Here is a 22218-nt window from a genome sequence, read left to right as displayed (position 1 = left end):
AGTGAATCTATTTCATATTATTAACTGATCCCTGAACAGTTTGCTTTTATAGTTTTTGTCTACACTGAAGATATCATTTCTATAAGAATATCTCCTTTAGCTTCAGACTATTTTTTCCTGTAAAACTTGTACTTGAACCAGACTCACTGGAATTGTATCTAATTATAAGACAACATTGTCTTATTCTCTTAGAGATGTATGAAAGGTTCTTAAGCACATGCTATCTTCTTAAAAAGAATTTGTACTATAGAAATGTTAAAACTTGCACAAAATACAGATAATGATCTAATTACCACCTCTCATGTACCTATCACCAAACATGAACAAATATCAACATTTCATCAATCCTATATAATCTATTCTTTCTTCTTTTAAGTTTTTGTGCAGGAAAAGATAGGCTACAGCAAATCCCAGGCAATTATTTCACTAGGGACTCCTTGAACTTAAGTATCTATCAGGCAGTGAAAATATGTTACACAACCTTGACATTATCATTACATCCATGAAATTTGGCAAAAGTGTTTTAATATCTCAGTCATTTTGAAAATTTCTTCAAACCTTAAAAAATATCCTTTCCAGTTAAAATTATGATCCAAATAAGATTCCTGCTTTGCATTTGGTTGATATGCTCACATTTGATGGATACATTTCTGTCTTTAATCCATAACGGTTCCTTCTTTTCCCTGTTTATTTTATGACATCTGTTGTGAAGAACCAGATTACCCGATAGAATATCCTACATTCTGGATTTGACTGTTTCCTGTGCTGTCTTATAACTTTTTCTCTATCCCCTATGGTTAGATCTAGATACTTGATTACAGTTTTTGCTTGTTTTGCTCTTGAGAATTGGCATGAATCTTTTGTATGTTGTACTCATAAACCAAAAAGGAAGCACATAATGGAATGGAATACAGATACTGAGGAATGGACTCAGATATTATTGGTCATATCTTTCCATTATGAAGTTGTTCTTTTAAGTTTTAACCTAATAGTACTTAGTGTTTAAAATAAAGATTCTTACCTAGATTTACTATGTTATTGGGGGTTGCAAAATGTTGATTTTTTTCTAATATTATCATCACTTCTGCAATTATTCGTTTCCTATTGGGGGGCGGTACCGGGTTTGAACTCAGGGGCACACAACTACTGAGCCACATCCCCAGCTCTATTTTATATTACATTTTATTTAGAGACAGGGTCTCGCTGAGTTGCTGAGCATCTCACCATTGCTGAGGCTGGCTTTGACCTCCTGATCCTCCTGCCTCAGACTCTCAAGCTGCTGGGATCACGGGCGTGCGCCACCTTGCCTTGCTTCTCCTACAATTTCTGATCTACTGTTAAGTCCAGTCAGCCACGGACCTTTTCACTTCAAGCATGGTGCCTTTCAACTTTAGGAGTTCCACTCTTCCTGTTTTAAACATTTTTTTTTTTTTTTAAATCAAAGTAGGATATACGTGCAGTTTCAATACTGACATTTGGTTCTTTTTTATTTCTTCCATTTTACTCATTCCATTCATATTTTCCTTTGTATTCCTGATATTTACCTTTACTATTTGAAAATCCATGCCTACTAATTGCACCAAACATCATTTCTGACTGTTTATCTTGACTACTTTTTCTCCTGGATATAGGTCATACTTTCTTGCCTTTTCCTGTGACTTCTAAATTTATTTTTTAACTGAATGATGTAAATGGTGAACTTATATTATTAAATATCTGGATTTTGTTGTCTTCCTCTGAAGAATCTGGCAGTTAATTTTGAGGCTTGTGTTTAAGCTTCATCAGCACAGTTCTAGAGTGACCTTTACCTAGGGCAATTTTCACCCTGCTCTAAGATGTGGCCTTCCTAATAGTCTTTACAGAACATCAGTTTTAGAACTCAAATGTCTGTGACCTCAAGTAATTTCCTGTTCCATTTTCAGATTCTCAGGATTTGTTCTTTCCCAGGTAGTTTTTCTTTGCCTGGTCTCAGAAAGTCTCATTCTATGCAAATATAGCTTAGTTTTCAGCAAGATTGGAGGAAACCTCCATGCAGATTTGTGGGGCTCTCTGCAGGGCTTCCTCCCCTCTGCTATTCGGCCTGGGAAATCCCCACCTTCTTGAAGTCTGATTTCTATCTCACAGCTCAGAGTACCTTGCTCCCCTTGTGTCCTAACTGGACTGTGGACAAATGCCTCTGGGCAGGATGCCAGAGCCCTCCCAGGGTCCTCTTCACTTGCTCCTCTTCCCTCAGGGATCGACCCTGTAGCACTTATCTACGTTCTGAAAACAACTGTCCTTGTATTTAGACCAGCTGTAGCTCATAGTGGGAAAGCTAATCTGACTGACGCAGGTTACTTCACCACAACCAGAGAAGTTCTCTAATTAACTCATTTTTATCATACCTTTGTAAAGTATTGGTCTACCTTGAACTGGAAATGAAAACTTAAATAAAATTGCTGCTTCATGGTGGATAGATTGGGAAGTTCTGCTACACAACCTTGCAGGCCACTAACTGGACATAAGCTTTTACTTTGATATGAGAAGCTATAGGAGGGGTATGAAAAGAAGTAAGGAATATATGATTTACATTTTAGTAGGATAATTTGCTCCATGGAAAGTAACCTGCAGAGAACTGGGGAAGAAGCTGTCAAGTAGAAGATTACTGCAACATTCCAGAGGGCCTGGTGGTGTACATTTGAAATCCCAGAGACTCCAGAGGTTGAGGCAGGAGGATTGCAAATTCAAGGCCAGCCTCAGCAACTTAATGAGGTCATAAGCAACTGAGTGAGACCTTGTCTCAAAATTAAAAATAATAATTTTTAAAAAGGGGCTATGGATGTGGCTCAGTGATTAAGCAACTAGTACCAATCCCTAGTACCAAGGGGGGATGAATTTTTGCAACATTCCAAATGTTCCAGAAGACAGGATGTGTAGAAAAACAGTAATAGCAGAAGTGACAAGAAATAGTAGGATCTTGGTGTTTTGTTTTTTCTTTTTTGATAGAGTTGATCTAATAATCAGACAGTTTAGATGGATATAAGAGAGTAAGATAAATCAAGATTTTTATTGAGCAGCTAAAAGAATAAAATTGTCATTAACCAGGAGGGGAAGACTGGGAAAAGTAGATTTTGTGGGGAAGATGGAGAACTCAGTTTGAGACGTGCAAATTCTAAGACATGTATTAAACACCCAAGTGAAAAGTACTGATTAGGTGGTGGACATATGCAATTAGAGCTGAGGGAAAGGTTTGGACCAGAAAAAAAAAAAAGATTGGAAGTCATCAGTATGCAGACAGTATTAAAACCTATGAATCTGGACGAGACTACCTATAGTGAGTGACTGGAGATAGAAAAGAGAAGTATCCAGGCATACTGCCATTCTGAGCTCAAGGAGGTGTGAAGTCCTAGCAAAGGAGGCCAAGAGGAGGCAAGGAAAACAAGCACCACGTCCGCAGGACAAGCATGACAGTGTGTCAAGGAAGTAGGAGAGACGATGCAAGTTGGACAACACTCAGAGAACAAGCAAGACACCGAGTATCGACCCCTACAGTCAATGCTGTGGAATCAGGGAGGTTTCCATGACAACTGTGGTACTGGCAGAGCAGTGGGAGGTGAAAATCTGACCGATGGACACAGCAGAACAGAAACTGAAGATGCTTACTACAGATGACTTTCAAGACATTCTCCTAAAATGGGAAGAGAGACACGTAGGGATAGCTGGAGGGGAAACAGGCCAAGAAAGGACTTTTTTTCCAAAAAACAAATATGAGATTTATAGATTGACAGAAAAGATCCAGTTGAGAAAGGGGCAAAAGATGACAGGGTAAATAGAAGGGAGAATTGCTTTATCAGAAGTCCCTAACTGGCCAGTGACGATGGGGCCCAGTGCACACGCGGGGCCCTCTAGCCATGCATTTGGGTAGACACAGGTGGATGCGTAGGTAAGGCAGGGGCTTAGTGAACTTTTCTTTCTAAATGTTTTTTTTTTCTCTCAGTGAAATGGATGTGAAAATCCACTAACCTCCACTTTAAGTTTATAGGAAGACTGCTATTTAGAACTAGTGTTATTTGTATTTGTCAGATAATAAGGTTTTTTTTGTTGTTGTTGTTTGTTTTTTAAACAGTACTGGGGGTTGATTCATGGGTGCTGTACCACCAAGCTACATTCCTGACCCCTTTTATTTTTTATTTCAAGGCAATCTCACTAAATTGCCAGACCAGCCTCGTGGCTTTGAGCTTGCCACCATCCAGACTCAGGCTCCCAAGTCACTGAGATCACAGTGTGCACCACTGTGTTAGACTCCCAATTAGGATCTAGACCAAAATGAAAAGCATCATCAGTAGCTGCCTGCAATATAAAAGGAACTGAAGTGTCCCTGCATTTTCTGGTCATTTTGCTTATCACAGGGTGGTAAGATGGTATACTCACCTTAGAAGTTGTACCTGATTTTACGGACTTAGATATATGACCCTAACTCACAAAGAGTTAGAAAAACATTCTTCTAAAGTAAAGTCAATAGTTTACAATTCAGTATTTATTTTCCTATAAATAACTGTTCTAAGATGACAAATATCAACTCTTTTATAAAAGTAGGTGATTTTCATGCCTAAATATACAATAGTTCTAACAGCATTTCCGATGGAAACTGGGCATTTGAAACTGTGTGTTGAGCACCTAAGAGGTACCAGGCAGAGCTGGGGACACTGCAGGAGCAAAACTTAGGCACAGTTACTGCCCAGTAGACATGACCACACAAATAGTGCAAAACTGCAAATGTAGTGAGTGTTATGTTGTGAGGGATATTCTCTAGGAGGACCTAACAGAACTTTATCCAATCAGGGCAATTAGCACAAGCAAGGGTCAGGAGATGAACCCTGAAGCTAGACAGGAGCCCCGATGGGATGGACACACCCCCCCGGGCAGCACACTCAGCAGTCTTTCACTCGAGGCTCCCCCAGGCCAGATCAACGGGACTGAAAACCAGAGCAGAGGACACAGGGCCCTGCTGGGACAGGGGAGGGTCTAGAACTTCCTGGCTTCTACTAAATCAAACTCTCTGGGAAACTGTTTGGGAATGTGCATGTGAAACAAGTTTGCGTGTGCTCTAGATGCGTGAGTGTAGAAAGGTGGAGGTGATAAAGTCTCACGGTTTCAGCAGAACTTCTTTTCCTTTCCTCCCTGTCCCTCTTTCTTTCTGTACTACAGATTAAACCCAGGGGTGCTCCACCACTGAGTTATATCTCCAGTCCTTTTTATTTTTCATTTTGAGATAAGGTTTAGCCAAATTGCCCAGGCTAGTCTCAAACTTGTGATCCTCCTGCCTCAGACTCCAGCGTTGCTGGGATAACAGGTGTGTGCCACTGCGTCCAGCTCAGTAGAATTAAAAGGCACATTTGCGGGACAGTTAAAAAGAGGAAGGGATTTGTATGGGGAAAATAGGGATGAAGGGCAAACAATGTGTGGAGGTCAGAGGCTGTACAGCATGCTGGAGGTTGGGTGTGAAGTAGGGGTCTGTAGCCATGGTAACAGGATTCTTCACCAAGTGGGAGGCAGTGGAGTACAGCCCGTGAGAGTCTGGGCTTTGGGTTCTAATCCACACAGATAATTATTAGCTGTGAGAACTTGGACAATAACCTTTCCATGTCTCAGTCACCTCATCTGTAAAACAAAGAAAATCAAAATAATGTTGACAAAGCACCTGGCATATATCACTAGTAGTCATTGTCAACAAGGTACCTGAGATCTATCAGATGCTTTTTTTTTTTTTTTGGTGGTGCTGGGGATTGAACTCAGAGTCTTATGCATGTGAGGCAAGCACTCTACCAACTGAGCAATATCCCCAGCCCTATCAGATGCTTTTTATATTGCTCTTTTGCCTATTTTCAGAACAATCTTACAAGAAATGTATTATTATAACACCTTTTGAGACGGGGTCTCCTAATTTTACATTTTCAGCCCTGCCCTCTTCCTTGAGCTCCAGAATCGTATTTTTGATGGCTTCTTCAACACTGCCCCTCGGCTGCCTAATGGGCATTTCAAACCTAACATTCAAAACAGAATTCTCTATTCTCTCATCCAACTTCCTCACCTGCTATTCACCAGACTTATCAGTTTAAATAAAGAGCATCATGTTTACGCAGCTTTCAAGCCAAAAATGGAGATTCCCTAATTCTCTCTTCCTCTTAACACCCACATGCAACCTCCCAGCAAGCCCTGTTGGCTCTGATTTCTCATCACTTCCACTGCTGTCATGACATATGGCAAAATTTCTCACCATGCCTTACTTAGCCAATGCCAACAGCCTCTTCTATTTTTGTTGTATCTTTTTTTTTTTTAATTCAATACTGAGGCTTGAATCCAGAGCCTTGTGCATACCAAGCATTCTACCTCTCAGCAATACCTCCACCCTTTATTATTTTACTTTTCAGACAGGGTTTAAGTTTCCCAGGTTGGCCTTGAACTTTCAATCCTCCTGCTCTGGCCTTCTGTGTAGTTGGCATTATAGGAATGTGTCACCACGCCTGGATCCAACAGCCTCTTGTCTGGTCTTTCTTTTGCCACTCTTGTCCTCTACTGCTGAGTTTTTGCATTGCATTGAGTGATCTTTAGTAATAAATCACTTCTAGATGATGAAAATTGCTCCACAATTGACTATTGTGATGACTGTACAAATGCATACACTAAAACTGCCCAATTGTGTATTCTGAATGGATGAATTATACAGAGTATGAATTACAGCTCAATAAATCTGTTCAAGAAATCAAGGCTCTGACTAATAATTCTGAAACTGCTACACATGCTTCTAGGACTGGAAAAATAGTGGCTGTTGGATGACAGGAGTCAGGTTTCTCACCGTCGGAGAGGAAAGTTACACATAATCCAGGGAGAACAGCTAAAGGGAGACACGCAATACTGGGTCAGTCTTACTCATGTACAGCTTGAAGTAGACAGATGGGTAGATAAAGGACTTGGAATACGTATGTACATAGATTCTGATTTCTAATGCCATTCTCTAATAAAAGGAACCAGGCTTATTAAAGAAATGCCTCATTCTAAGGTGGGGGAGAAACTACACAAGAAAACCCAGAGCATGCTATACTGCCAGGAAGTGAGGAAGTGCTAAAAATGGAAAAGAAAAGAAGTTTATGTCAAAGGGACACAGGACCCAGTTTGAAAGAATTCCCAATGGCCAGAGTTGGTCAATTTCAGCTATACCCTTCAAGGTGACAACCCCGGGAGGAGAAGCTCTAGCACACCTTTCTTCCTAGTAAACTCAGCCCAGGACTGACTACAGGCTACTCCTAACCTAACAAGACTGCTCCAGGCTATAACACGAGATGCTCCTGAGTGTAAGTAAGCAACTGTCATGATCGGACATTGCTGTTGAAGGACAACTCTGAGTGTAAGAAGCAGACTGGAGAGAAGGCAGGAAGCTCTGTGAAGAAGCGCTGCAGAGTCTAGGTGTGAGGTGGCTCTTTGTGGCCTGTATCACAGCAGAGACAGAAATGGCTGGATTAAAGAGATTCAGGAGGAAAAGCAATAGTGACTGGATTATATGTACTCGTCAAAACTCATCAAATTATATTCTTAATTGGTGAATTTTATTGCATGCAAATTATAACTCAAGGAAGATGAAGAAAAAAGTCTAGTGACTGGCTGATTGGGGTGGAAGCAGAGGAGAGGGGAGGAACCAGAAGGAGTCCCAGATTTCCAGCTTCGGCACAAAGGGGATGGTGCTGCCATTTACTGAGGTGGAAGAGAGGAGGAGGCATAGGTATGGTAAGGCCAGGTTACATGTGTTGAGTTGATGGTGTCCGTGAAATACCCAACTGGAAATGTCAGATAGCAGTTTGATCAAAAGCTCACTGTTCTGAATTTGACTGAATTGAACTGAGAATGAATTGATTTGAGTTGGAGAAAAAATGAAGGACCACTGAAATGGGAGTCCAAGGTGGCCCAAGACAGAGTGCTGAGAACATGGGCATTCCATGGCTGGTGGATCTACAGGAGCTAAGGGAGCCCGTGGTCACCACCAAGAAAGGATCCAACCAAAAAAGGGTATAACAAAAAAGTTCAGGTTCTTCCAATTTAGAATTCAATTTGACTGTCACTGTTTTCTTTTCCCAGCTGCTAAAATGTAAGGCTAGGAGGATAAAAGACCATGTGGTCTAAGGATGTAAACACCTCAAGGAAGAGACCTCCTAGAAGCCTATTAGAAATGGCATGTGAGGAACTCAGACCCTTTCAGTGTCCTCCATGATCAAAGTGGAAAGCCCACTGATTCCAACAGTAAATCACAAGTGATTCTCTGAATCTGGAAAGCCCTGGAATTCTGAGAAATGTCAGTACTGTTGTTATATTGGGAGAAATTTGTGGTGGGGTCCACCAAAGGAATGGAAAAGCATCCAGAAAAATTCTAGTTAAAATCTCAATACCTAGAACACTCAGTGATGTCAACAAAAGAGCCCTTCTAGAAGTGAGTACAACGTATGGATATGCAGGGCAGGAAAGCAGCAGGGTAGAGTCCTAAGAGGATGACAGCTTTGGATCACTGTGCCAAACTACATGCTGTTAAATCAACATAGTAATATGCATAAGCACATTTATTAATGTGCAGTAAGCATAGAAACTGGCTTCCAGAGACTGAGACTCTCAGACCCAGAGGGCAAAAATACCACTCTTCTCTATTGTCACTGTGCAGCATCGTGTGCATCTCCATGCCACCCATGTTTCCATGTTTGTGCTGTAACCAATACAGTAGCCACTGGTTCCATGTGGCTATTGAACACTTGAAGCATGACAAATGTGACAGAGCAAATTAGTTTTTAATTTTATTTAACTGGAGTCAAGTGGTTCTGCGAGGATTAGGAGGGGTAAGACTGTGAGGCAGCTGGAAGAATCTGAATGATAAGAATGGAGGCTGTGGTCTTCCACAGCACCTCCAGCTCCACATGACCTTGCTATCTTCCTGCCCAAGTCTTCTTCCTGTGCATGACCAAAGGTACCCCAACCCAAGCCAGGAAGGAACCTGGAACATTACCTCTCCCTCTTCCTCAGTCCCCCAGGCCAGAATCTCCAGAGCCTGTCTTCCCCTGCCCACAGCATCTGCAGTGAACGTGGCAACACCACAGAGTGGTTTCTTCCAGACCTGTTCCTTACACCCTATTCTGCTGGAGTCCCTATGGATGTGATCTGCTCTTGCTCAGGACCCCAAGATCCACTCAGTGCAATGAGAGGAGGAAACTATCTGTTTCTATGCTTCTATCAACTTCAGTTTTTCAAACTTGGGTTTTTAAGTATGGGCTTGGAAATATTCAAGTTCTGTTTGTGCTAACTGGAGTTTGAATTGGTAGAGTTTACCTTAAATGCTTGAATGGAAGTGAAATCTAATCTCAACCCCAAGCAGCTGAAAACTGGCAGTTCGCCCAGGCCCAGACAGGTTTTGGGGCCCTGCCAACACTGAGGATCCTCCATTCCACAGGATGATGTGTTAATTTTCAGTTACACTGCTTTTGTCTTTAACAAACAGAAAACAAAAATGGCGATAAAGCAATTCTTATACTGACTTGGAGAGATTCTCAAGAATTCATCAAGTCATTTGCTTCCTGAGACCCTCATTTTTCCTACTTTTCAACCAAATTTTATTTCCTTCACTTCGCAGGTAGGAAGATCAGTGGCAGAGTTCACCAATGGCTAGTTTCTGACTAACACAATTTCATTTGCCTCCTTTCTCAGTTTCCTCAGTATCTCTGCAGATCTCTATCTAAAATGCCAGCAGATAGCAGTTTTTAATCATTCTACTTATTCTTAGATAACTTCATAACACTACCATGACTCCCAGTCAGAAAGACATTAATATCATCAGTCTAAACATCTGCACCGGGTCATGTCTGCACAGTTCAGGAACTGTGTTCATACTGTGGCATCTTCTTGCCTTTAAAAATGGCTTTTTCATGTGAAGTACACATTGAAGCAAAAAAGTTCAAATGACAACACCTGCCCTAACCTAAAATTTCTAGCAACTGGTGACTACTCAGAATTGATGTTCTGATATTTACCTGTTACCCATCTAGGAAAATATATGTCAAAACACAGAACGCCTCCACAAGCTGAACATACAGAATGGAAAGCATTACTTAACCCTTGACAGAAACAAAGCTGAAGTGGTAGGGAGAAGAGAAGATAACCTCCGTATATGCAAACGGAGGTGTGATGTTGCACACTCACAGAGTTTTTCTGAGGAACGACCTGAACAATAAGCCTATAGCTATGCCTCCTCAGCACCTCTGTCGTGTCCAGAGACTACCAGCCAGTCGCTCTGATTCCCCTTCGCCAGGGCCTTCCCCTCCTAGGGTTGACTTTCTCCCAGCGTCTTTCACTGTCTAGGCTTTCATATTCTCCAGTTAAATTAGTACAATTCATCAATTTGCCTGGTTGCTTCCAAGATTTTGTTGCTTTTGTCTACTCTTCCATTTTTCTTTTCCTTATGGGTTTTTATATTTAAAAATCCCTTGACTGTAATTTTGGTAGGGTTTTGAAGGAAGACAAGCAAACGCAGTTTGATCTGTTATATTGTCTATTACTTTCCTTCCTCTCTTATCTAAATTGCAATTATCCTCTTTGCAGAACTTTACCTTTATGTGCTGTGTGTGTGTGTGTTTAAAATGTATCCTTGGTCTATGGATCAATGCATTAATTAATCACAAAAAGATACCACCACACCTGATTTGGACAAATGGATTTAACCATTTAGATATCCAAGCCTTCCACAGGGGCAGATCAGCCTCCTGGAAAAGGTGTGAGCACATCTATAGTTGTACATGGAAAGCTGACTTTTGTGAGGGGAAAATTCCCAAAGTGGAAGCATGGAAGGTATGTGCGCCTGTGTGCACATGTGTGGACACGGCCATGTGCTGGGTGGCAAGACAGTAGTCTGCCATCAACCACCATCATTTTCCTTCTCCAGGATCATCTTTCTTCCTTTCCCAACAGCATGACCTTCTTATTTTCTTTTGATACTGGGGATTGAAGCAAGGGGTACTTTACCACTGGGTTACATCCTGGTCCTTTTATTTTATATTTTGAGACAGGGTCTCACTAAGTTGCTGAGGGTATCGCTAGATTGCTGAGGCAGGCCTTGAACTTGGTATCCTTCTGCCCCGGCCTCCTGAGTCACTACCATACATGACCAGCACCACCTTCTCTTGGGGAAACACACACCCCTCTGCTCTGATGACTTAGTTCTGAAGGGTATGGCCTATTGTACACCCCCCAGGATGGGCAGTAACATGGTCCAGGCCCCAAGACCTGATATTTACCTCTTACCCATCTAGGATAATATATGTCAAAACACAAAATATCTCCACAAGCTGAACTAACAGAATGGAAAGCATTATTTAATCCTTGACAGAAAAATGAGGTGGTAGAGAGAAGAGGAGATAACCTCCTTATGTTGCAAGTCTGGGCAACTTGGTGAGATTCTGTTTCAAAAACTAAATTGAGCTGGGGTTGTAGTTCAGTGGAAGAGTGCACCAGGGTTAAATCCCCAGTGCTGGAAAACAAACCAACTTGTAATTGAAGGGAACTCAAAGCAAACCCCTATTTAATGGATGGTGTTCCAAAAATTAAAGTGGAACCTACAAGCTGAATTCTTCCCACCTCATCTTCCTGGTTTTGAAATGGAAACAGCCCTGACTTGGAGTCTGGGTCTGACTGCTGTGGGTGTTTCACATAACACACTCAAGACGAAGGACAGCAAGGGCACTGTCATATCCAGGTAGTGGGAGAGGCCTGACTGTTCTACATTCTTCCGCATGTTTCCCGTTCCCCCTTCAGAGGGCATCATCCATATGCAATTCTCGTCTCCTCCTTACTGGTTCTTTCATTTCAGTTTACGTCCAATAAAAACAATATATTAAATCTTTACATGAATCCACAAGTAGAAATAAATATTTCAGCGAAAGCCAAAGAATCTAGAGGATAAACTTTATAAGAGCACCCATCCCCCATCTTAAGAGATTTAAAAAAATGAAGATAAAATACATGTTCAAATCAGGAAAGAGCCAGATCCAAACTCTGGTGGTCTGGCTCCAAAGCCTGTGCTCCATACCATGTGGCTCTGCCTGGAGGGGGAGGCCTGGCTGCTTCCCTGCTACAAGTGTCCCAGTGGGGCTGTAGGCAGGGACTCTTTCTTGGTCGGCGTCCTGAGTCTCTACAAGGGTACCACTGTGTCATCAAGTCACTCTAATTTATTCAGTCCCTAAATCCTCTCTTCCAGGGTAGCCTACAGGTTTGTCCCTTGCTTCCTTTAAGATCATTTCCCAAACCTGCCTGATGGAATCACCTGGAATGTTTGTTAAAAATGCACCTGCTCAGGATGCTGTCCTTGGAGGTTCTGATCCACTAGGTCTGATGTGGTCCCAGAAATGCATATTTTTAATAAGTGCCCTGGAAGAGTCTTCTCCTCCGGGAGGGGTTTGAGAAATGTTGCTCTAGAAGTTTTAGTCAACAGGAACAAACATCATTGGCCTTAAGTATTATAAATTAAGTCAAAATATTACTAATTAGTGACATTTCCAGAGCTGAATGAATCCAAAGCAACTGGTGCATATGGCACAAAACATTTGTTTTCTTCCAGGAAAGACATGCTGGGTGGCTGAGATGTCTTTGTGGCTTTTTTCTTACTGAGTGATGACTGTTAGAAAGAATTCTTTAATGGTTGTGCCCTTGAGGGAGTTTCTGCATTGCTCTGCTCATGGAACAGCTCAAATCAAACAGAAAGCATGCCATTTTATACAGGTTTTTTAGGTCCTTAGAGAATTTCAGAGAAGAGAAAATTTTTAAAAAGAGGAGTATGGAGTTCTCGTTCCTCGAAGGACCCTAAAGTGAACTCTTTGTAAGAGAGAAGGATTTAGGCTTTTCAACCTAAATGTTTATGAATCATATACAGAATGCCTTATGAGAACATTTTATAAGGTATTATTCAATTTACATAGTCTAATCAGAAACAGAGATGATCTTTGACATTTAAATCAAATGCAAAATTTTTAAATTTGTGATTATTAAAATATTTTAATGTTAATAAAAGATCTCAAACGTGCCTAATTTGCTCTGACACAGTGTTTGCTGCTTGTCACAAGGAAGTTTCCACCTGAGGCACTACTCAGAGGAAACTTCAATTGCTGTATGTATGAGTCACTAGGGGAAAAAGAGGAGGATAAAAGCATAAATAATAATATTAAAACATACTCAAAGGGGGAGAAAGAATGCTATCTTCTCTGCCCTGGGGAATGCTCTGCTTCTTGGCCTCATTTGAAGGGTCTGTTGCAAATCAGTGGCAGAGAACTTTTCCCAACTCTGAGGCACAAGACACACGTACCTCTTGGTGGGGGTGGGCACTCCGGAGGACATGTGGCTAACCATGGTGTCATTCATATTAGTCAGAGGGCGAGGAGGGCTGAAAGAAAACACATTTATATTACATTAATAATTACCAACACGACCAGAGAAATAAGTGAAAGAATGACCAGGGCAAAGGAACCGACTATCCCTGCTGACAGGCACAGTGGCACCATGGAATGGGTGCAGAATAGAGACCTCGGCCTACGTAAATCCAACTAGAAGGGGTTCTCTCGCAAGGCCACAGGGCTGCAGAGTTGCACAGTACCAGGGGAAGCAACAAATTAAAAAGACATTACCACCAGAGGGAACCTCAGTGGTTTCTGCTTGTGGCTTTAGTACCCAAGGATATGAATTCTGCTACTTGATGAATTTCTCTACATGTTAGGTACAGGATTACTAAGTGTTAGGCATTCTGTGTGTATCACAAAGTCTCAACATTGAGGCATATGCTTTTCCTGAGATTTGTTTACAGCTCATTGTTCTCCCTCACATTTAGTTTGCAAACTTTGTTACAACTTTGTTTTTAACAATTAAGTTGTTAAACACAAAATTAAAAAATAAGACCCTGGAGCAAATTTTATTAATAATTTACTAGAATCTTAATAATCCAAATTTTATACCTATACCTTAATTAGAATGCTGTCTTCTGTAACCTACTCAAATTTAAACTTAAAGGCAAGCATTTTTGTAATTTGTCTTCCACTGCTGGATCTCTGGACCCAAAAGCTATTCCTCCCTCTTGTGAAAGTGCAGAGAGGATGAATCCAAATTTATCAAAAAAGAGCCTGTCATCTAATTTCAGGCCATTCTTTAACCCTTCTCCCTCTCTAGGCGGAGAGCTACCATGGTTTCTATCTTGCTCATGACTACTGCCAAACATGCCTCTTGGGAAATCTGTCACTTCTCCTAAACTGAAAGAAGTACCTCTCAGAGAGACTGGTCCCTCAAAAGCAGGAAAGTGAAGTCAAAAAATCCTTTTATCTAGGTGCTGATTTCTCCTTCCTTTTGAGAGAAGAGTTGATTACTAAACTGCTTTTGGAGAAGCTATACTTAGCAATGCCTGGTGGATGTTAAGGGATGTCACCTATTGTTTTGCATGTTTCCTACTGCATTCATATAAAGGCTCAAGGGAAATGCTTCAGGGACAGCCAAGGAGCCCAGGGAATGAAGAGGGGTTTCTCTCTCTCCATCTACCATGCACTCCTATTTAAAAAAAAAATAACTTCATTTAAAAAATGATTTCCCACTTCAGAGAGGATCCAAAATGGAAAGCAATTTGCAGGGAACAGATCTAGGTCTCTTGATTTTTAAGCCACAGTACCATGATTATTGTTCTACATTCCTTCCTTGGGCGACAAGTCCCCAAGTAAGACATTCAGAACTGAAATATGCCTTCCTAGGCTAGAGTTCAATTCCCAATTATTTGACTACTTGTCATTCACACAGTTACCCAAGCTTTCCAGCCTATTTATGCTATGAGTTATAATCAACACATCTATTATTTTAGGTTGACTAATGATGGAAGAAAACACAGAGATTAGCTTACTTTTAGTTCTAAATTTCTAATTCTGCCTCTGGTGCTTTTAAATCAATTGTCCAACTGAATCAAGGAGACAATTCCTACGAAGTAACAAATTCAGCAGAACAGCTTTTCATGCTTAAGGGCAATAGAAATTTTCTGGTCCTGAAATAGAATAGGCTTTGCTTCTTTAGAACATTATTATTAGTAATCCATTTCCAAAATAAGATAAGAATACTTTCATGTTTCTTTCAGAACTAACATAGCTACCTACTTTATTTCAATATTATGGACACTACTGTATTCAATTTCCTTTCTGACATCTTTGGAGAAATATGACAATAAAATTTTTAAAAATTCCCTGAACATGGATCCACATGATAAAATTTTATAATTTGTAGCATTCTGTTTCGTTCAATGCTACAAAAGTCTTTATAACTACCTTCATCTCAGCAAATATCATGTTCAACTATCATTTTAACACACATACAGAGAACCCACTTCTCTAATATTCAAAACCAGATGGCAATGATTACATTGTATTCTGTAAACTCAGCAGAATTTCCTCCAAGCTGCATAACCTTTCTGGACTCCTAATGTGTTTTGCTAGAGACAAGTATGTATTTGTAGACCAAAATGAAAGTGGCCTTTGCAAACATTAGTACAGTATCTCCCCCAGAGCCACAGTTTACTGGGAAAGCCAACAGCTCCAATGCATTCTTAGAAGATGTAATACACGCAAAAAGATTTCAGGCTTAAAAGGAAAAAAACTTCATGAAGACGTGGTTGAAAATATCTTCATATCCAATGAACTGGGCATGTGCATGCCTGTAATCCCAGCAGCTCAGGAGGCTGAGCACGAGGATTGTAAATTCAAAGTCAGCCTCAGCAATTTAGCCATGCCCTAAGCAACTCAGTGAGACCCTGTCTCTAAATAAAATGGAAAAAAGGGTCGGGGATGTGGCTCAGTGGTTAAGTGTCCCTGGGTTCAATCCCCGGTACCAAAAAAAAAAAAAAAAAAAGAGGAAGAAAATGGAATATGTCCGATGAATATGTCTAAGAAGTTGACATTAATGATACAAGTTATGGAAACTAGCAAGACAGAATTAGCAAAATCAGATGGGTTTGTTGGTCTTTAATATCGAAACCTAGCTGAATACTTCAAACACATCACTAGCTGGTCCATGTCCTCCTTTAGTGAAGATCTCAATAGAGTGTCTTTGGATAGTAACAAGTTCCATGCTACCAAAAGGCTACCATCACTTGATCCAGAAGTCTGGGAGGCTCCTTCTTTGTTAATAAGATACGCTTTGTTTTTAAAAATGGGGCATAGAGCAGATGGGTAAATAGGTAGAAGGTGGTAAGTAATCTGCTAGTACACTGAGGTGGTTTTAAAAAGACTTGTAGAGAATTTACTTCTTTTTTAAAAATATTTTTTAGTTGTTGATGGGTCATTATTTTATTTATTTATTTATTTTTATGTGGTGCTGAGAATCTAACCCAGTACCTCACATGTACTAGGCAAGCACTCTACCACTGAGTCACAGCCCCAGTCCTGAGAATTAACTTCTTAAAAGATAAGAAACACACTTCCTGAAAGCCTATGCAAAAGATAAGACTACCTTTATCCCCGTGACCTAAAAATACAGATATGGAGACAGATATGCAAACAAATAATCACAATGCCAAAGAGTGCGAGCAGCAGAGCAAGCAGAGGCAGAACCCTGCAGAGTCACGGAGCAGTTCCTGCTGCCTGGAGGAATGAGGGTGTCAGGGAAGGCCCCAGGGGTGCAGTAATGGTGAGTGTTCCAAATGCAGAAAAAAGTCAAGTGAGCCTTGATGGGAACAGTATGAAAAAAGGTACAGAAGGGCAAAGGTACCCGGCACACTGGGTCCAACTCACCTGGCAAGACTCAAAGGCCCTGATGGGGGTACGTGAAAATCACCTGGCAAGGTGGGTGAGAGCCAGGCCGGGAGCCAGGCTTGTTCCTTCATACGCTAAGTCATCTAGACTTTGTATTGCAGGGCGTGGGGGAAGAACTGAATGTTTAAATCTAAAGCATGATGTGATTATAGTTGGGTTTTTAAAAGATAATTCTAGGAGTTTGTAAGACACTGATTTTTATGCAGGTGTGCATAGAGATCATCTGAGAAGCCTTTTGTAAATAAGATGCCCAAACTCTATCCTCAATTCAGTAGGCCCGAAGCTCTAGAGGCAAGGGCAGTCTTTCTACAGCACACTCCCAACTAAAAATCATCACGTAGGGTGGATCTGGAAGGAGGAGGGAATGGAAGCTCTAAGTCCAGGTCAGGGCAGTTGTCCAGACCAGTGATTATGAGGGTGGACAGTGGTAGTGAAATGGGGTAGAGACAAAAGAAAAGATATTGTGGGGGTAAAACAGGCATAAGACATGGTGACTGCATAAGAATACAGGGTTAGGGGGTGAAGAACAATGGGATTTTTACCTGGCTGCTGGGAAGGTAGTGGTATCAATATCTGAACTAAGTAGTGGTACACAGAATAAGCAGGAAGGAAAGGATGAACAGGATTTTAGCTGACAAACTGTAGAATCTCTAGTGCCACTGGATGTCTAGAAAGCAGATGAAAATATGAAAACTAGGTGAAATGTTGTTTGAAAATATTTAAGTATCACTTAAATGGTAGCAGTTCTTTGAGTGTTATGAACACTCTAAAGGCACATCTTTATTTATTGTTTCTAGATGGGGTGGGATAAGTTTGGGAAAGTGTCCAATAAGAAGGCGACTTAAGACAATAGAAAGCTTCTGGTTACTGAGCAGACAACACCTCTCATATAAAGTGAAAATTTAGTTTACTGGCACAAATCATTTTCATGTAGTTCTCTGCTACATTTAAGTCTCCTCTTTTTTTTTTTTTTTTTTTTTGGCAGTGCTGGGGATTGAACCCCAAGCCTTATGCTAATAAGGCAAGCACTCTACCAACTGAGTTATGTCCCCAACCCTTTATTTAAGTCTCCTCTAAAATTCATATTAAGAAAGGCATATGGGGGGAGGAAGAATACACTGAAACCACCATTACTACCTCATGTACACATATGACTACATGTCTGATGTGGTCCTACAAAATGTACAATCAGAAAAATGAGAAATTATACTCCATTTGTGTATGACTTATCAAAATGCATAAATGCATTCTACTATCATGTATAACTAATGGGAACAAATTTTAAAAATTCTTAAAAAGAAAAAAACATTTCTGATGAAAAAATAAATAAAATAAAATTCATGTTAAAACTTAACTACCATTGAGGTGGTTTGAAGAGGTGGTCCCTTCAAGGGGTGATTAATGCCATCACGGCAGAAGTGGGTCAGCACGGTGGGAGTGGGCTGACAAGAGGGGGGGCCCCACTCTTGCACTGGGGTTTTCCTGCCCTTCCACCTTCTGTTAGGAGATGACACATGAGGGCCTTTGCCAGAGGCTGGCGCTGTGCTCTGACTTCCCAGCCTCCAGAACCCTAAAACACACTTCTGTTGTTTTTGCATTACACAGTCTCAGCTCTTCTGTTACACAGCAACATCAACAGACTAAGGCACTCTCTTAGGACCACACCACTCAAATTCATGTTGGTGGATGTTCTGGAATATATAATAATTTGAAATAAAATTTTCTACAAAATCTCTCTTAAGGTTTTAAAACTCATATCTAAGACTAGATGATGAACAACTCATGCCTTTAAAAATCTTCCAGAACAGAAGGTTGGAGATCTAGCTCAGTGGTAGAGAGCTTGCTGAATATGTGTGAGGTCCTGAGTTCAATCCCCAATACTGTGGGGAGAAGGGGGTAGATAAAAATCTTCCAGGGCAAATTATGTGCAACTGTATATTTGATTAATTTTTCAATTGCTTGTGTTTCTATGAAGTGGTTGGTACTGTGCTAATTTATGGGGATCAAAATTTAAAGGATGAAAACTTAAGTCTTAAAGAGAAGAAAAATTCAGAAAAAAATAACTGTAATATAGTAAGTGCTTAACAGACATAAGAAAAACTGCTATACTCTGGGACAATATTAAGATCACTACAATCCATAAAGAAAATATATTTCCAGGGTGTTGAAGAGTTAAATGTAAATGTTTAACTATATAAATTAGGAGAAAATATATAATTCTACGGATAGACAAAATTTTCTAAGCTCAAAAGCAATGAAAAAATTAAGAAAAGACCAATTAATTTGAATTGTTAAAAAAAAAAAGTTGGAATTACCCAAACACGTGACACAGCAAAATGAAATGCCTTAAAAAATAAGGAATTCACACAGATTTACAAGAAAATGATTAGTATTTTAATCAAACAAATGCACAAAATGGATATATATCTTTAAAAAGAAGTAACAAAAATAACTCAAAAGAAATTCATGTTAAAAATTACAGATCGTTTTTCCTTATAAAAGTAATAATTTTTTAAAAAGAAAATCTTTAGCACTGGAGTTTTCTGATTTAGGTGTTAATTTACTTTACTACTAGTCAAGAGTGAAAATAAAAAGTCAAGCCAATTTGGCAATACATCCATCAAAACCTTAAAAAGTGTTCAAGCACTTTTGATTCAGGAATTTTTCTAAGAATTTATTCCAAGGAATTAATCAGAAATGCAAATAGGTCTACATTAACAAATAATCGGAGAAGTAGTATTTATGATGGGATAATTTTGGAAGCAGACCAAGTGTTCAATATGGGGAAAGGAAAAGTAAACCATGGTTGTCCATAACCAAAGGATATTTTGCTGTTATTGAAAATAATGCTTATGAAGAGTTCTTAATTGGAAAAATGCTTAGCCTGAAGAGGTAAAAAAGGAGGTCAAGAGCCGAGGGTGTAGTTCAGTGGTGGAGCTTGCCCAGCTTGTTATGAGGAAGAAAAGGCAAGATAACTGAGTAACAGCTAACAATTATTGACTGATAACTATCTTGCAGACACCGTGCTCGGAGCTTTACATCACCATGTCTTCACCACAGCCCTACAAAATAAGACACACTTATTCACACACACACACAGCGTGGTCTCAGCTGAATAATGTAATGAGCAGAAAGCAAGGGCAGGCCAAAGTTGGGCGATTTCTCCTGTCAGCTTGTACTTTTCCTGTACTTGCCTGATTGTTCAAGTTTAACTTTTCTTGATTTCCAGAGAAAAAGGTGCTTAATGTAAGAACGAAATTTACAAAGTATAGGGGAAAACAGGACAAGTAACCTCCAATGACACTGAGTCAAGTTTTCTAAAGTGAGCCTCTATTACTTCTGTTATTGAGAACGCTGAGGGGTGGGGTTGTGGCTCAGTGGTAGAGCGCTTGCCTGGCTGAGGCGCTGCGTTCCATCCTCGGCACCACGTAAAAATGAATAAATAAAAACGGCATTGTGTCCATCTTCAACTAAAAAAGGTTAAAAAGAAAAAAAGAAAGCAAACCGAAAGTGTAATACGAAGCCCAGAAGAGCACGCGCACTCGCACAGAAAAAAGAGATGGCGGGGTACCACTTCAAAAGCTGAAGGCGACCTGCGAACAGTCTGAGTAGAGCCCAAGGTTCACAGCCTCCCAGCACCCTCCCACCACCACCCTCAGGAAAGGAGGTAAAGAAAACAGCTCATTCTCCATTATCTCCTCTCTTAGACTGTGAGGCGTTTATGTGCTATTTTTATCGCTCTGCTTCAAGTAAGCACGCATGATAAGGGGCATGGTGTAGGCGCTCAGTAAATATCTGTTGACCGTGAGTCACACCATGTCTGTACACACAGGAGAGTAGAGCGCAGTGTCATTTTCCTATTATATTTCACTTTGGTGAGACTGTTCTCCATGAATGGAACCCTGACATTATCAGCTGCTGTATTTGGTAGATAGTCCGCAGTGTTGCCAACTAGAGCAGGCCTCCCCGCCACTACCCGTATTGCAGACAGTGGTATATATTCCTTTCTATTTAACTCTATTCATATCAACTACTTGGTCTATGTCATTTTTTTCTTCTCTTCTGTAAACTGTGACTCAAGAAGAATCAGCAGAGAAGTATGTCTTTAATAACAGCAGCAATATTTACTGTTTAATCTGTCATACTCAGTGTGAATATTTTCCAGGGATTCACTCATTCAACAACCTCATAAGGTAGACACCATTATTCTTATTTTACAGGTGGGGAAACTGAGGCATGAGAGAAGTAGTGTTCTTGCAGTCACAAGGCCAAATAATGGACCAACTAATACTGAACTGCGGCAGTGAGACTCCTGAGTGTTGTCAGTCACGATGGTTGAGTCACTTAGGAAAACACTTACTTAAGGCTGTTTACTTAGTTTATAAGTTAAAATCAGCAGCTCAATAATAATTCTTGTAACCTTTCCATAGAAAGGTACAACAATGACAGTCACAGAGTACAGTTTTTGGTGATTTATTCTTTCCCTATCACAACATTAAAACACTGTATTATAAATGCCTATCCACACTCAAACCATCTGGTTTGAGCTTCCATTCTTATCTACTGCCAGGCTGCCCCAAGGAAAATAGATAAGTTAGAATAAATTGTTTCTTTTGAAAACATGTTTCCAGTTAGGATGACTTTAAAATCTAATCATAATTTCAAAGACGTTCTAGGTTCATAATCTCAGTCTAACAACATACATTCATTTAATGAACAAGTTATCTATTATATCAGTCAGACTGCTCACTTTAAAAAGAAATGCCAGTTTAACAATGGGCACAGGACCAACAGTGAGTGTTATGACTTGCTTTGGCTTTCTGGGTTGACTAAGATCCAGGGGCAAGAACTGTCTGCATAAGACTCTAACCAAGGATGTAAATGTATGCTATTGATGTTGTTTGAGCAAGACTTCTACATAAAACTCTGGACAAACGAATAAATGCACAAAGCCCACTCTGAAGCCTGGCAGGCGGTGGGGAGCAAGATCTTGGGCACCTGTTAGAGCTGCTCCTTTTCCTGAGGCCTGAGGACAGAACCTCTTTTGCAAATATTACCCCCACCCTTCATGTTTTAAATGGTTTGACATTAGCGTGCTCTTTCCACCAGAGCATATTTTTAGTTGCAGAGGTAAAAGGTTACTGTCCTGTAATTCAGTCTCACCTGGATAGCTGTCTGCCTGCCATGTACTTGGGCATCCTTAGCAGATTTTTTGGTCTTTTTATTACTGTCAGTGTGACATAGAAATGGATTTTATTATGCCCCGATGCTTTCATTGTTGTGATTACTTTTTTTTTTTTTTTTTTTTTGCGGTGCTGGGGATTTAAACCCAAGGTCTTGTGCTTGCAAGGCAAGCACTCTACCAACTGAGCTATATCCCTAGCCCCTTACT

General features: G+C 40.4%; 1 protein-coding gene and 1 long non-coding RNA gene across 14 annotated transcripts in view; both read right to left on the bottom strand.

Moving 5' to 3' along the window:
* DTNB (dystrobrevin beta) overlaps positions 1 to 22218 on the bottom strand; it is a 227692-nt gene that overhangs the window by 50983 nt on the left and 154491 nt on the right. For all 13 annotated transcript variants that reach the window (XM_079111086.1, XM_079111076.1, XM_079111081.1 and 10 more), the window contains one exon: positions 13361 to 13438. In XM_079111086.1, the coding sequence (XP_078967212.1) occupies positions 13361 to 13438 (78 nt within the window). The remainder of the gene's footprint in view (positions 1 to 13360; positions 13439 to 22218) is intronic.
* On the bottom strand, positions 6292 to 13351 carry LOC306644282. The gene is made up of 2 exons (XR_013759263.1): positions 11426 to 13351; positions 6292 to 10169 (listed from the first exon to the last, which is right to left on the bottom strand). It is a non-coding gene; the product is annotated as an uncharacterized lncRNA (long non-coding RNA).

The sequence above is a fragment of the Sciurus vulgaris genome (assembly GCF_902686455.1).
Source record: "Sciurus vulgaris genome assembly, chromosome: 14".
Lineage (NCBI taxonomy): Eukaryota > Metazoa > Chordata > Mammalia > Rodentia > Sciuridae > Sciurus > Sciurus vulgaris.
Note: the sequence above shows the minus strand (reverse complement) of the source record. Positions and strands in the feature narration are given on the sequence as shown.